At 51.4% G+C, this 16,966-nt stretch overlaps 1 protein-coding gene and 1 pseudogene across 2 annotated transcripts in view; one reads left to right on the top strand and one right to left on the bottom strand.

The window, feature by feature from the left end:
- Positions 1-3,701: 3,701 nt before the first annotated feature.
- Positions 3,702-16,966, bottom strand: part of LOC144176064 (WD repeat and HMG-box DNA-binding protein 1-like) — a 387,207-nt gene continuing 373,942 nt past the window's right edge. For both annotated transcript variants that reach the window (XM_077705189.1, XM_077705190.1), the window contains exon 12: positions 3,702-5,021. In XM_077705189.1, coding sequence (XP_077561315.1) covers positions 4,897-5,021 — 125 coding nt within the window. In that variant the 3' untranslated portion in view covers positions 3,702-4,896. The remainder of the gene's footprint in view (positions 5,022-16,966) is intronic.
- LOC144173785 (Y-box-binding protein 3 pseudogene) lies at positions 15,689-16,201 on the top strand (annotated as a pseudogene).

The following is a 16,966-nucleotide window of genomic DNA, read 5'->3' as shown; positions in this document are numbered from 1 at the left end:
GCACGTATACGCGTAAACGGGGGCGCACACACAGCTCTGACTGCGGGGGAACTTCAGCGTGATGAGCATCCAGTCTGCTTGTCAGAAAACGAAGGCATGAGTGCTTCTTTCTTTTTGGTCAACAAACGTCACATGGTTGGCCGGTTCTAGAGCACTTGCCGTGGTAGGCTGTTGGACAGCTGCTGCTATGACCAGAAGCAACACTACTTACATGACGTTTGTATGCGTAATTATGTGCAACAACGCTGTTATCAATTTGGTGTTGACAGGAGCTGTGGGCACAGTTGGTGCTACATTTGCTGCCACAACAAGATTTGCTGCCACAACATGGTGCTACAACAAGACCATTGTTGGTGCTACATTTGCTGCCCTTACCAGCGGGTGGTACAAAGCTGTGCTCTCGCTGTTTATAAAAACGAGCACAATTTTTACAACGGTGTGTGAAGTTGGTGAAATGAAGTACAGTGTATCTCCTGGATTGGTCGGTGCTTCCTGCTTCGGCGTGGTTCTTCCCAGGCCATCACTAACAAGGGTGGCAATGGAAAGCAAAAAGCCAAATTTTTTGACACTTTGTGATCAGTACTTGTAGCACTGCAGTGTATCCCTTGCAACTTTGGAAGCTCGGAAAAGTTGGTACAACATGACCAAATATGCAGAGTTGTAAACACGACGAAAAGAGCCATTAACATTGTTTACTCCAAACATCTTTTCGTAACATCCAATAAACTTTAATTCAGGCCTCTTTTGTACCAGCTGTGCTGATTTCAGCCCCCAAAATAAGGCACCTGCTGGTCTTTCTATGCAGAGAAAGTATGGCGAGGTACTTCCAAACATTTCAGGCTGCTGCGCCAAAACTATACGGACAAAAACGCTGGTGTTCAGCGCCGCGTACTAGGGTGCACAAAAGCCACTAAATAAGCTTATTTAGTGGAAGATCCAGTCCACTGGTCACCAGTAATCTAGGGCCAAGATAACTCTTGTCAAATGAGGGCCTTTAAAGGTATTCCTCGCCTATCCTTCTCCCCACAAAAGCCACAGATTCTATGATCTAAATGGGAGCGCAAGCAGCCTTCGTGCAACACTATTTAGACCTTTGCCGGCAGCTTCTTCAGCCAGTGCCCACGTTTGAGGACACAGACCCATATTCTAGGCACTGTACTAATGGCGTGAAATGGCGCGCGCACGCACCTTTCAAAATGAAAAAAGAAAGAAACAAGTGCGGTTACAAAAGCCGGCGAACTTAAACGTGCAACACAATCCTCCGAATCTTCCACTCGCAGTGGTTTTGCCTTGCCCGCATGCAGGTGCGCCGTAGATAACACAACACTGAACGACAGCCGATGTACCAAGGAGGAGAGTTATCAACCTGCGCTTACGGCGCGTAAACAATGAAAAGCACAGCCGACCTAAACATGAGTGCCGGCACGGCCACTTTGCACGGCCGGCATGGTACTTGGTACTAGTTTCCGCGATCAATAAGAACAACCAAATCCAAGAAATAATAACAAAAAACAGGTGACGTCACTTCCGTGGGGCGCTCCAGCCGTTAGCGATCGGGCGAGGCTGGAGCACCCCGGCGGAAAGAATCCCTGGGGTGCAGCAGCCTTTGCCTTAAATAAAAAGCAGACGCGGAGTCGAGGAGGTTTGTGAAGCAGGCTGGCCATTTTCTGCCAACTACAGCAGGACGCGGTCTTCTTTAAAAACTACTTGTAAAAGTTTCGGCGCTGGTGGTTTGTAATAGTGAGAAAATTTTTGTGCTCATAAGAAAAAAGAAACCGATTACTTTGGGAGAAGTTATGTAGTGACATACATCAAGCTGCGTCCCTATCAGCCTCCGGTGCTGCTGTTCTACGCCGTAGGATCCGGCGTTCGCACGAAAGGTGTGGCTGTTCCAAGCGATTCGCTACCGTCGTCAGCTTTGACAATACATTGCCCTGCCGAATGAGCAGCGCCGCAACTCCTAATTCGCAGACAACTTCGCTGCACAAAGCGCCGTCATTTGTCTTTTCGTGCTCACTGTGCGGCAATGAATTGATAACCCACCCAATTCGCAACTCTAGTTATAAAAAATTCCACTCAGGGAGGCGTCAGTGGACGTGAGGCCTACAGTTCAAGGAAAAAAGTATTTTTGATCGCTCCTGCCAACACCCCGCGTAGGCAAATGCGTTCATGTAAATCCAAAACGAAAACGAAACTGCCTGTAATCGATAGCAAGTTCCACAAGCCATCGAGCGCCGATTTGAATCCAGAACTACCCATCACGCTAAGGTGGCTAGAAGCATAGAGTTTCATACAAATAACTAGAGGGGAAACTGGCGCTAGTGTCAACGCGAACATGGCAGCGGCGCTAACGCTTCAATGGGAATGATGGGTAGTTCTGGAACCGGATTGCGTAGGATCAAAACAGGCCTCTGGCTGCGGAAATTGTGTTTTTTGACAAAAAAGCTCTCATTGCCCGGTTCTCCGTTTACAAATTACAAGGCGAACAAGAAAGTTAGTGACAAAAAACCGGTTTTGTACGAAATAAAACGGCGCGTTCAAATAAAAAGCAGACGCGGAATCGAGGAGGTTCGCGAAGCAGGTTTGCCATTTTCGGCCAACTACAAAAAGACGCGGACTTCTTTCAAAACTACTTGTAAAGGTTTCGGCGCTGGTGGTTTGTAATAGTAAGAAAAGTTTTGTGCTCATAAGAAAAAAAGAAACCGATTACCTTTGGAGAAGTTATATAGTGACATTCATCAAGCTGTGTTCTTATCAGCCGCCGGTGCTGCTGTTCTACGCCGTAGGAGCCGGCTTCGCAGGAAAGGTGTGGCTGTTCCAAGCGATTCACAACCGTCGTCAGCTTTTACAATACATTGCTCTGCGGAATGAGCAGCGCCGCAACTCCTAATTCGCAGGCAACTTCGCCGCACAAAGCGCCGTCATTTCTATTTTCGTGCTCGCTTGCGGCAATGAATTGATAACCCACCCAATTCGCAACTCTGGTTATAAAACATTCCACTCAGGGCGGCGTCAGTGCACGCGAGGCATGCAGTTCAAGGAGAAACGTAAGAGGCAGGAGAGGCAGGTACTACTTCTGGCCCTACTAAGAGCAGCAGTAGCAGCAACAAAAACAAGCTGAACCGCAAGATGAGAATGATGTTTTAGGTGACATTGCGGTTGAGTGCGAGCACCTCCTATTTTGCAGACGGAATTCATGCAGTCAGCCGTTGAGAAGTAATCAAGCGATGTCGTATGCCTAGATGCCACAAATAAGACTACCAACTATATGGTCCCGTTCTTCTTTTGTCGTTGTAAAGACCGCAGAAGCCTATGTCATTGGTGGCTTATTTGTAAGCCAGTTTGAAACAGCTGACTCCATAGCTGTTGCCCTAGAAATATCTAAATCGTGGTGCCAAAATACCAGCCCAAACTACTGTATGATAGATTGCAGCCAGGTAGAAATTAATGCCAATAATGGGCGACCTCCGAACAGGCATATTTTCTAGTGCACTGCGGCTTTAAGAAAACGCAGAGCTCTGATCTGTGGGCTAGCAATTCTGCATTTCGCTGTAACGTAGGTGGCCACTGGCTTCCAGACAAAGAAGTGTGGGCGTGTTGCTTCAGACCTGGACTTCCCACTGCAGAAACACAAAACAAAAGGGCAGCAGCCACGATCTTACTGCTGTTCTTGAAGCATTGCATACGTTTCTGGCTGCAAGGAAAGAGGCCTTTAAATGGAATAATCTGCGGTCCACGTCAGTAAACAGGCTATACCACGATGCAGTGCCGCAATACTTACATGATGGACTGGGTGGTACAGTGAAACACATCAGCAGTAGGCTTAGCGGGGCTGCCGACTTGACCATGAAATCAGTGACCACTTGTAGTCAGGACGGCACACTTAGCATTAGGAGTGCCAGCGCTGATGTTTCCTTTTTTTACTTTTCAACAAGTTGCAAAGTACAGACTGCCATGTAAACATTTTTGCACCTTCGTCTTGGACTGAAAAGATTGGGGTTTTGATAAACTGCCGGAAAGTTACCACCATTGGTCACTAAAGGCGCTTGATAACAATGTGTCTTCTAGACAACACACATGAAGCCCTTCTTTGCGAGGGTGGTGATAAAACAACATATGTAACAGGTGACTCCATTGAAAACTAGCCCTGTACGCAGCCCAGAAAAGTGCGATCAACTTGGCCAGCTGTATGACAACAGGCTTGGCAGCACGCTGCCTTTTGAGGCCCAGATTGAGGCACTGTGCAGGCTGATGAGGCAAGACAGGCTCGAAAAGTCAGAGGAGAAGATGCTCTGTCATGGGTGTTTGCATGAAATGGAAATGGTGAAACATGTGGTCCTTCAGTGGGATCGGCTTGGAACGGGTAGGAAGGACACAAGCAGTGAAGGCAACACTCCGCTGCATGCTGCTCTAGGTTTCAAAGAGGACGGCTCCGTGAACGTGCGCGATGCAGTGATGTTTGTATGGGCTAGGAAAATTATCCTTTTTAGGTTCAGAAATTACTTATATTGGGCAATTTCTCCTGCAGGTATATCAAGAATTCCCTGCAAATTTTATGGCATTCGCTTTGAGGGATCTTAGGTATTTTTTACGTGGACCCCTGTTCGGTTTTGGGCGTTTGAAAATGACACCTATGTCTACTTTACGTGGCCTTCTGGCCGCAGACACAGTTCCGAGAAACAGTGTTTCACGGGAAACTAAATTTCACTGCATCGTAAGTTCAGCAGATTACAGTATTTGTTTCACTTTCTGTAGTAAACAGCATCCTTGCTTCGCATGCTAAAGCAGTAAGTTACAACTGCACGTATACAAAACAAGACATTGCTGGGAAATAGAGGTAATCTTAAATAGTGGCCGAAACTGGGCGCCTAGACGAAGGCGCTGATGTTTGCAAAATCAGTAAGGACTTTCGAGGTCCCGGGTACGCAACTGCTGGATGATACGCCTTTGTCGCCGCCTTCGTCTTCCCCCGCGTCTGCCTCGGCGCCTGTGTCCTCCACCGTGGTGGCCGGGGGCCGAGTCTGCAGTGACAAATGAAGGAAACATCACGCTTAGGAATATTCATATATTTACGCTGCCTGAAAACTAAGCCACAAGCATATGTTTCTAACTGCAGGAACCGCTTCTGAAAGTCTGTCACGTGGATTTATCCAGTACCTTTTGAACAGTGCAAGCTGTATATCGCGAGAGAAGCTGGTCACGTTGAAAATTAACCGCTTGCTTATTGCTAAGATCATTTTCATTGCGATTTATAAAAATATTGAGATCAAGTTTCTCCTGCTCAGCGAAAGAGCTTCAATCTGGTCGTTGAAGAGGCTTAGTTGGCTAGTACAGTGGTTTCTAATAATTTTTAGGAAGGGAAGCGAATGATTATTCAGAATACCTTGCTACCTGGAAGCTTGTTAACGAGGGAGCTCACCAAGGGCACAACTAACTTTTTAAGCGGAGGCCTTTGGGGATCTTTTTGCTTTGGAGATACGAGGAGTACGTTTTCAGACGAAATCTGTAGTTGAAACTAGTTTTCTGTTGCTGTAGCTAGTTTTCATCTGTAGTCAGATGAAAACTAGCCGGCCAATAACAAAGCTACCAATATTCCTAGAAAAAAAAAGAGCTCCCTCGGTACTTGCCCCAGCAACGTTATTGACATTTCCAAAACGCTAATGTCCGATGAAAAAGGTATCCTAGAACGAGGTCTAATTTTCTGTCCCACAAATAACCGTGTGAATGAATACGAGTTACATAAAGATCTCACTACATTTTCTAGAATGAGAATAAGTGAGTTTTTTTCGGAAAAGCACGACCAACCTGACATTAACGAACGCACCTTCCACCCTCCTAGCACTTGGACTCCAGATATAGATCAATCTTTAGAATTAGATCTGTACTTAAAATCAGTACCAAGAGAAATATTGGCAACAACTAAGCGATCAAACAAGCGCAAGAAGCTAACTCCGTCGGAAGAAGTTACCCTGAATAGCCTATCAGCCACAACGGACATAGTCATAAAGCCAGCCGACAAAGGTGGTAGCGTAGTTGTTTTACCTGTGGGAAAATACAAAGGTGAGGCTTATAGGCAGCTCCATAACCCTTGCCACTACAAGCTTTTAGATAACGATCCGAGTCAGGAATACAGCCCAAAAATCCTTCATAGCCTCACAGATCTGCGATCTAGAGAATTAATAACAACCACTGACTTAAATTTCATGAAACCGAATAATAAGCATGCAGGACGTTTTAGATGCAAAGCATCTCTTGCTCGGGGCCATGTCCAGCGTGCGTGCGTTGTCCGCAACTCGCCCTCTACACGATAAAAAAATTACGCCCACCTCCCCTCGCGAGAACCCTGGTGTGATACGACGCTGAGGGGGTTAAAGCGCAAGCTGAGAGCAACCGTCGACCGAAAGGCCGCCGGAGAGCGGCACACCGGTTGTATGCGCAGCGCGCCCGAAGGAGAGGATACCGCGGAGAGAGAGAGAGAGTACTGCACATGCGCAGCAACGCGCGCAGCGCCACCCACCGGCGGAGTGAGAGCGCGCTGGGCCGCACACCCGCAGATGTTGAGAGAGAGTGTTCACTCTCACCTGGGCACGCGCCGGCGCCAGTGCGTCTGCCGCGGCTATGACGCAACACTATCCAACACAATCCACTTTAATCCAATCCAAGCCAATCCAATCGAATCCAATGCAATGCCCCTCGCGAGAGAGTGTTCGCTATCGAAGAGGAGAGGGGGTGAGCGGAGGAGAGTGCGGACGCCGACGAGGACGGACGCACGCAGGAAGTACAGGGCCGCCGACAAGAGGTGCCCTCAGCGTCGCATCTAAAAAAAAGAAATAGTGGCGCTCGGTTTCGATCCCACGACTCTCTGGCCGCGACAAGACGAGGTGTTCTTCCGACTACGCTACAAATCCGGGACAGCAGCAAGTGCTACGAACGCGCCTTATGTCCTTGACTCATTCAAACTACATCACGAAGCTACTGATACAACGAAGGCACGCCAAGATGAAGGTCAACGGAAACGACGAACTGAAAACTTTAGAGGAGGATGATGAATTTCCGTGGGGAAAGCTGTGGAGGGAAGCGCCACGCGCCTTGCAGCTCACACCAGCCCCGTCCGCAGCGCTTCTGATGCTGATTGTGGCAGCATGCCCCTAGGGATTGGCCAACCAAGGAATCCATGACGAGATAGCTTCGCGTTTAACAACCGTCGTTATCTTCCCGTAAGGGAACCGATGAAGAAGGAGAAGAATACAAAGCTGCGAAGAGGAGGGCGTGCACGTTGCTCTCGCCCCGTCCGCAGCACCGCTGATAAAGATTGTGGCAGGATGCACATAGGGATTGGCCAACCAAAGAATCCATCACGAGATAGCTTCGCGTTCAACCACCGTCGTCATCTTCCCGTAAGGGAACCGCGGAAGAAGAAGAAGAAGGAGAAGACAAAGCTGCGAAGAGGAGGGCGCGTACATTGCTCTCAGCCAGTGCTCATATGTCCAACTTTTACCTCACCAACGCTGACGGAGAATACCGATTCTACCACAGAGACAACAACATCGACAAGAACATGATGGACGAGTTTTGGCGCCTCGAGAACCACCGCCTACTCACCGTAACGCAACAGTACTTGCCTGCCTTTGCCACCGGTGTGGACCCGGACGCGGAGTTCCCTCTAGCGCTAGTAAACACCAGATCACTCAACATAACGGCAACACAAATGAACCACACGGAACCGCCACGTTGCTTGGCATCGTCATCAGGGTTCCCCACGGGAGATAACTCCAAGATGCTTTGCATCACCGCATAGTTCCCTTCGGGGAGATGGTGTAATTTTTTCACCTCCTCCCAAAAGACCCCGAAGTCCCGTAGAATTATTGTTCACTGCCGACATTCCTGGCAGACCCATAGTTTCAAATAACAATACCCCAACCGAAGCTTTATCTCTTTTTCTCAATCATTACCTATCCGACATTCCGGCTCTTCTTCATTTGTTCAGGACACCCCCCACTTCATCAGCATAATAGAAGAGAGAAATAAGGGTGGACGCCTACCCAGTGGAACCCTCCTTGTTACTCTTGACTTTGCCGCATTGTATACAAACATTCCTTTAGTCGAAGGAATCGAAGATATTTCAAAAGCTTTATCAGAGAACCCGCACCAACATGCACCGGAAGTGTACATAACTTTGTTAAAATTAGTTTTAACTCTCACTTATTTTTCATTTGACTCCTCGTACTTTTTGCAAGTTTTTGGAACTAGCATGGGTACTCCATTCGCACAGACCTATGCCAATATTTTAATGCGGCAACTTGAAGCCACCCTAATAAGCCCTTTTCCGTATAAACCTCAGGTTTACCTCCGATACATAGACGACATCTTCAAGATTTGGAAACACGGCCGCGCGACTCTAAAAACGTTTATATTTCATCTTAATTCTCCGCATCCGACTATTAAGTTCTGCAATTATTCTGAAAAAGAAGTGAACGTGCTGAATACTACCGTCCTTCTAGACAACGGTAAACTTAAAACCACACTTTTTAGAAAACGAACAGACAGGCAGCAGTACCTACTTTATAAAAGCCATCACCCGAGACACTGCAAGCAAGGGATCTTTGTAGGACAAGCCATCCCCGGCTTAGAAGAATATGCAGTGATGACAGTGACTACGTAGAGCACCTAGACGAACTCAAGTCCACCCGTATGAACAGGAACCACCCCAAAAGCTCGCTCGATCAGGCGTACCAACGTGTGTCTAATCCAAGAAGGGATGATGTGCTCAACAAACAGCGACAAAAGAAAAGCGCCAGGCCACCTGCTCTAGTACCTAAATTTTCAAACGCCCTCCAAACGTAAACAATATTCTGCGGAAATACTACCTAATTTTAGCCATTAACGAGAAAAAGACTTTCCCGGAAGCACCAAGGGTTACCTACCGGAGAAACAGGAATCTAAAAGATATTTTAGTGCATGCCAAAACAGGGCCTTCAAATCAACCAGTCGACCCGATTTAGGGGAAATCCCCAAGGTGGAGTTAGTTTCTGTAAAGGAAAGTTCGACATTCACGTAAATGCAGTCATACGGCTACAAAGGAAAGCTATACAGCTTTCTCGGAAACTTCGCAGTTGAAGAAAAATTCGCCCTGGTCCAGGACGAATTTTTCTTCCACTGCACCCAAGTTTTGACCTATATATATATATATATATATATATTGTAGTGCAAAAGATTTGCCCACTTAGAGTATGCTATCAGGCACTGCGAAGGACGCACTATGCCCCGTGTGGGTATGCTCTGATACGGTGGCCATGGGCCATAATGGGTACGTAGTTAATGGGGACTGTGAAGACGACGAGGAGGTAGCACCGGCCTCGGAGAGAACACGCCACGATCTCTGATAGCTCGCTGCAACGTGATCATCGCTCCGGCTAGTCTCAGTGCCTACCTGAACACCGTCACCTGGAACGCTACCATTCCCTGCCAATAAACACCTCTTCAATTGGTGGAGTGTGCGGGTTCCCGTCCTCACCGCAGCCTGGAGTTACGAAGCAGAATACTCCGTCGTGTCCTGTCCACTGACGACCGTCGGGAAATGACGTCTCCCTCGCAACCCCCGATCGTCTGTTCCGGTGCAATCCGCGAGCGAGACCCACCCATGTTTTATGGCGATGACGACCAGGACGTCGAGGATTGGCTGTCATCGTATGAAAGGGTGAGCGCACATAACAGATGGGATGACAGGATGAAGCTCAACAATGTCCCATTCTCCCTCAAGCGACTCGCTGAGACGTGGTACCTGAACCACGGAGCCGACTTGCAGTCTTGGTCAGCTTTCAAGACCGATTTTCTGAAAGTGTTTGGCCGCCCAGCCGTGCGGAAACTTCTTGCCGAACAACTTTTGCGAGAGCGGGCGCAGAACAAAGGCGAAACATTCACGAGTTACATAGAAGACGTTATCGGCCTGTGCAAGCGGGCAGACCCTTGTATGAGCGAGGCTGACAAGATCAAGCATCTCCTTAAGGGGATAGACGACGACGCCTTTCAGAGTTTGCTGAGTAAGGATCCACAGACTGTCGGGGACGTCATCAACTGGTGTCAGAGCTTCGACGAGCTCCGCAAGCAGCGGCTTCTCACGCGGCGCTCAGCGTCACGGCCGGCAGAGCCCCTTTCGGGATTGGTCGTTGGCAGCGAGGAGTCTTCCCTGATGCCCCGCATTCAAGATTTTATTCGCCAAGAAATCGCACGTCAACTATCTCTTCTATCATGTGCACCCGCTACGGTGTCAGCGCCCCCATTGTCTTCAACACTTCAGCAAGCGATACGGGAACAAGTCGCCGATACTCTCCCTTCGGCCTGCCCATCCGGGCCTGTGGCTGCTCCCATATCGTCGCCGCTAACCTACACAGCAGCATTGTTACGACCTCGCGAGCAGGCACCGCTTTGCGCCCCACGATCGCCGCAGCTTCCGTCAGTGTCGCCGCCCCGACCAGCACCTCACGCGCCCAACGTGTGGCGAACGCCTGATAACCGCCCTATCTGCTTCGTGTGTCGTGTCGCCGGCCATGTCGCCCGTTACTGTCGCCGCCAAGCCGTCTCATACGATCAGTCGTTTCATTCGCCGTCCTACGTCGTGTATAAGCCGCCACTTCGTCAGCAGTCCCCCTTGCCGCCGTCGAACTCGCCTCCTGCCGCCCGACCGACATTCAACAGCCGCAGGTCGTCCTCGCCGCGTCGCCGATCTATCTCGCCAATGCGTCCCCACGTTGACCTAACACAGGAGGAAAACTAGTCGCCGCAGTTCCTGAGGCAAGAGCTGCGTCCACATCGAAAACCTTAAGTCCTCGATTTTTACCCCATAATGCCAATAATGTTATTGTTAAAGGACTCGCCGCAATCGCCCTTGTCGATACTGGTGCTGCCGTGTCAGTAATCAGCGAAACGGTCTGCCGCAAATTACGCGAAGTGACGACGCCAGTGTCCGACCTCACACTCCGCATCGCCAGCGCACAACACATCCGGCCTGTTGCTGCGTGCACAGCACGGGTCACCATTGAACACATCACTTACCCCATTGAGTTTATCGTGCTCAGTTCGTGCTCCCACGACGTCATTCTCGGTTGGGATTTTCTGTCGACCCACCACGCCGTCATCGATTGCGCCCGTGCTCAGCTGGAGTTATTTTCAGTTCAAGACGCCTCATCGGGCGAACACCCTGCCTCTTTTCGCCTAGTTGTCACCGAAGACACCGACGTTCCTCCTAGCTCTGCCGTACTTGTACCCGTTTTGTGCGACTCAGTTCCGGACGCCACAGTGCTGCTCAGCCCGTCCGAGCTGTTTTGCCTCCGACAATGCTTCCCGCTGCCGTTCGCAGTTTTAGAAATGCAGCATGGGTTCAGCTCCATGTTTATTTGCAACCCCTATTCCTCTCCAGCTACACTGTTTCGTGGTGAGTGCCTGGGTCGTGTAGAAGAGATTGACACCGTCCTCGCCACCGACGTTCCCGATAACTAATCGGACGCTTCACTTGCTCTCCTCGACCCCTCCGCTCCAGCCCCAGATACCTCGGTTTTCCTTCGCTCAATCGACGAGAGTCTTCCTGCGCCTGAACGAAACCGCCTTCTCGCCATGCTTCAAGAGTTCCTCTCGTCTTTCGACTGCCAGACATCCTCCTTGGGACGCTCATCTACAGTTACTCACCACATCGATACAGGAACTCACCCGCCATTACGACAACGGCCGTATCGTGTGTCAGCCAAAGAACGTGGCGTTATTGACAGCCATGTGGACGACATGCTTGAACGTGGCGTCATACAGCCTTCGAACAGCCCGTGGGCGTCACCGGTTGTTCTCGTCACAAAGAAGGACGGATCCATTCCCTTCTGTGTTCATTACCGCCGACTCAACAAAATAACACGCAGGGATGTCTACCCTCTCCCCAGAATCGACGAAGCCCTCGACACTTTGCAAGGAGCCGAGTTCTTTTCTTCCCTTGATTTAAGGTCTGGCTACTGGCAGGTCCCCATGGCGGATGCTGATCGTTAGGAAACGGCCTTTGTAACACCAAATGGCTTGTACGAGTTTACCGTCATGCCTTTTGGCCTTTGCAACGCGCCTGCAACGTTTGAACGCATGATGGACAATATTTTGCGCGGCCTAAAGTGGAAAACCTGCCTCTGTTACCTTGATGATATTGTCTTTTCTTCCGATTTTGACACGCATATTACCCGCCTCCGACAAGTCTTAAAATGCCTCACTGATGCAGGACTTCAGCTTAACCTCAAGAAGTGCCGCTTTGCTGCCCGCCAACTTACAATTAGGTCACGTTGTGTCCAAAGATGGCGTCAGTCCTGATCCTGACAAACTTCGTGCGGTCGCCGAGTTTCCTAAGCCCACCACCACCAGGCAGCTCCGAAGCTTTATCGGCCTCTGCTCGTACTTCCGACGATTCGTGAGGAAATTTGCGTCGATAACGGCACCTCTAACGAAGCTTCTGAACGTGAGCGGGTCCAACGACATCGCTCATTGGTCTTCAGACTGTGACGAGGCTTTCAAAAAGCTCCTTTCTGTGCTTACGTGTCCACCGATCCTCCGCCATTTCGACCCGTCGGCCCCCACTGAGCTTCATACTGACGCCAGCGGTGTTGGCCTGGGCGCTGTGCTCGCCCAACGGAAACCTGGCTTCGACGAATACGTCGTTGCTTATGCGAGCCGGACACTCACAAGAGCGGAGGAAAACTACTCTGTCACGGAGAAAGAGTGCCTGGCTATTGTGTGGGCCATAAGCAAATTTCGTCCCTACTTGTACGGCAGGCCCTTCGACGTAATCACCGACCACCACGCCCTATGCTGGCTATCTTCTTTGAAGGATCCGTCTGGTCGTCTTGGAAGGTGGGCCCTTCGCTTACAAGAGTGCGATATTCGAGTGCTCTTTCGATCTGGCCGCAAACACACCGACGCCGATGCGCTCTCACGCTCTCCTGTGACCGCCGACAGTGCCTTTTTGTCATCCATAGACGGAATTCTGTCCTCTCTGTCACTTGACGACATGCCTCGCGAGCAGCGCAAGGATCCCTGGAGCACTTCTCTTTCGGACTGTCTGACAAACCCCGCTTCGCCAAACGCCACTCGAGCTGTACGGCGACAGGCCACTCACTTCGCTATTCGTGACGAGCTTCTGTACCGCCGAAATTATAACGCAGATGGCCGGAAGTGGCTCCTGGTTATTCCCCGCCATCTCCGTTCAGACATGTGCGCATGTTTTCACGCCGATGCGCAGTGTGGTCATGCTGGTGTACTGAAGACATACCGACGTCTCCGCATGCGGTACTATTGGCGTGGAATGTACACTTTTGGTACCAAGTTTGTCCGTTCCTGCGAAAAATGTCAACGCCGCAAGTCCCCACCAAACCAACCGCCGGCTCCGTTGCAGCCCCTGCTGTGTCCTTTCGACCTTTCGACCGCGTAGGAATCGATTTGTATGGGCCGTGTTGAATCTCCCTGCCGGGAACCGGCACACCTCTCGGGCAGCAGGGGAAGAGGAAGAGGAGGTGGACGGGGAGACGCGCGAGGCGAGCGAGGTAGCAGAAGAAGAGAATAAAGCAGTGTTCGTTGAGATCCCATGCACTAAGACGCGGATGTCGTTCTCTCTTCACGTTATATGATTTCTGGTGCCGAGAACCCGGGAGAAGACCGACATCCGTCTGCGCTGACCATGGAGAAGTTGCGCCGTCGTCGGGGTGTTTTTCGCGGTGCCGCTACACGTCTCTTGGCTTCGGCCAACGAGCTCCTACAAGATACCGATTCGGACGCCTCAGACGTACAAGCAGCCATCGAAGACCTCAAGGAAAAGGATGCCGTCTTGACCGAGTTGACGCGAAGATTGATGAATTCTTGACGATCAGGAGTACGAAGACGAGATAGCAGTTGCGTTAGAGTACCACGACAAAATTCGCCACACGATCACCAAGCTTCGGTTCATGCTGAAGACCAAGAGTGTCACACCTACAGACGTCGGCCAGCCAGGAGTGTTCCCACCGAGCGACCAATCACGTGGCACTCCTGCTGGCAATTACGGCGAATTCAACCAGGAAGCCGCGGCTCACGGCAGCTTCCGCTCTTCTACTCAGAGGGTTGCCTTGCCGAAGCTTCAGATTCCCGTCTTCTCCGGCGTGCTTCGTGAGTGGCAAGGCTTTTGGGAGCACTTCCAGGCGACTATTCACACCCATCCAGAACTGCCTAATATAGAAAAATTTAAGTATTTGAAGACGTACCTGAGCGGGGACGCCAAGAGGGCAGTTGAGTGGATACGCCTGACCGAAAGCAATTACGAGGTCGCGATCAAGGTGCTGACAGATCGTTTTGGCCGAACGGGTGTTCTCGTGGATGACCACAATGATAGCCTCCTCGCCATTGCCCCCATCGAAAGCTCGGCGCAGGTCTCGCGGCTTCGTGACCTATATGAACAGATCCTGTTTAGGACAAGTTGCCTCGAGAGCCTGGGAGTTCCTGCATCGGAGTACGCAGTAATCCTCCATCGTGTCCTCATGCGCGCACTGCCTGAGGATCTGGCAGTGCTATACAGGCAACACATGAAGGAGGCTGCAGCCGATGACTCCACCGAGGCGACGAGGTCAAACGAGTACTGCGGTTCCTGCAGATTCAGGTGGAGAGCAGGGAGGAAAGCAAGGTGGCGCAGAAAAGAGCCACTTCGAACGCGGCATCGGTGGAGCGGCAAGCGTGCGCTAACGTCTTTCCTGAGCTTCCATCCGCCCTGGCTTTGGCTACCGGCTCATCGTCGTCAGAGCCGCGAGCATATCCACTCTGCGAAGTGCCAGATCACGGAACCGAGGATTGCCAAGCTAAGCTGTCGGGAGAAGAGAAGCGACGAAGACTTGGAAGGAAGCGTTGTTGCTTCCGATGCGGCAAGCCAGGGCACTTGGCGCGCAGCTGCTGCCTTCCCACGTGGCTTTGGTGTCGCCATTGTGCGCGACGCCACTTGTCGGTTCTCTGCGACGTGTGGACGCGGCCTAACTCAGGGGTCCCCGTACAACCAGCACCTTTTGGGACCATGAATCGGCAAATGGCGACTCCACAAGAAGAGCCGGTCACAACTGCTTCTGCTAGTGGCAATTTCACGTCGTCTGTCTTGCTACAAACGGCTACGGTATGGGCATGTGGCACTACTGACCATGTCCTGGTCCACCTTATTTTTGACACCGGCAGCCAGCGAACGTTTGTGCGCAGCGACTTGGCGAACAAGCTAGAGATTCTATCCACCGGCGTTGAGGACCTTACGGTATTCATGTTCGGCGACTCTCAGCGTTCGCGTCGGTACAGCTGCCGGAATTTGAACGTCACGCTGACTGGTCGTTTCGAGTCGAAAGAAGTAGCCCTCGATGCTCTGGAGGTTCCGGAGGTATGCACTGTAAGAAGTCTACCTATGGAACCTGCTCTAGTTTCTATACTCCGTAGCCGAAACTTGGTCATCGCGGACGAGCCTCAAGATTGCAAGGATCAGAGTCCCACTATTAGCGTCTTAGTGGGCTCTGACAATTACTGGAAGCTGGTCACAGGACGTATCGAACGTTGAACAGACAGCATGTGCGCCGTGGAGACAGTTTTTGGTTGGGTCATCCAGGGAACATACTCTAAAAGAGCTCGGTGCGGGCGACCCGATTCCAACGTCAGCGCCAAGACACCCGCGATGGGCGATCCCGGCAAGAAGAAGCCCGTGCTGGCCGAGCGCGTGCTGGGCACCGTGAAGTGGTTCAATGTCAAGAATGGCTACGGCTTCATCAACCGCAACGACACCCACAAGGACATCTTTGTGCACCATACTGCCATCACACGCAACAACCCGCAGAAGATCATGCGCAGCGTCGGCGAGGGAGAAACGGTGGAGTTCGACGTCGTCGTCGGCGAGAAGGGCCGCGAAGCCGCCAACGTTACCGGGCCTGACGGCGAGCCCCTGCAGGGAAGCCCCTACGCGGCCGACCGGCGCCGCTTTCAACCCCGCTTTCACGCGTGGCGCGCACCGCGACGCCGTGTATCTGGGGCCCGTGACGACGGCGACGGGTACGTTACTGCGGACTCGCAGCGGCTGCAGCGGCCACCGCAGTCGCCGCCGCCTCCTGGACGCCGCTTCCGTCCCTGGCGCTACAACTCCATCGCATTTCCTCGTCGGGAAATGTCTTTTATGTTTGCCGTCGACAACTGATCATCTCATCATCTCATGCAGAGCATCACGGCCAACGACCTCAGACGACGACTCAACCAACGAGGTCAATTCGTGAGCCAGCTATGGAAGCAATGGAGAAAAGAGTACTTGCTGCTTCTTCGCTCTGCTCATCATACTCTACCAGCTGTTCCCTCCCGGCTCCGAGTTGGCGACGTTGTCATCGTGCAGGACAACGATTTTATGTGGAAAATCGGGCGCATCATCGAGGCATTGCCGGGAAGAGACGGAACAAGCAGGTATTTCCGACTGCGGCTTCCAGGCGGTTAGGAAATCCGGCGTGCCGTCCAGCGGCTTTACCTCTTGGAAGCCGATGCACCCAGCGCGGGGGCGGGAATATGTTGAATCTCCCTGGCGGGAACCGGCACACCTCTCGGGCAGCAGGGGAAGAAGAGGAGGTGGACGGGGAGACGCGCGAGGCGAGCGAGGTAGCAGAAGAAGAGAATAAAGCAGTGTTCGTTGAGATCCCATGCACTAAGACACGGATGTCGTTCTCTCTTCACGTTATAGGCCGCTCCCCTACACGGCGTCTGGAAACCGCTGGGTCATCGTCGCGGTAGACCACTTAACGAGATACGCTGAAACCGCCGCACTACCAGCCGCTAACGCCCGCGAGGTCGCCTCATTTCTCCTACGCCGGTTCATTCTTCGTCACGGTGCCCCTAGAGAGTTGCTCAGTGACCGAGGCCGTGTGTTTCTATCTGAAGTAATTGAAGCCCTGCTCGCAAAGTGCAACGTTATCCACCG

This window comes from Haemaphysalis longicornis, unplaced genomic scaffold (assembly GCF_048455015.1).
Source record: "Haemaphysalis longicornis isolate Haplotype H1 unplaced genomic scaffold, Haemaphysalis longicornis Haplotype H1 scaffold_3, whole genome shotgun sequence".
Lineage (NCBI taxonomy): Eukaryota > Metazoa > Arthropoda > Arachnida > Ixodida > Ixodidae > Haemaphysalis > Haemaphysalis longicornis.
Note: the sequence above shows the minus strand (reverse complement) of the source record. Positions and strands in the feature narration are given on the sequence as shown.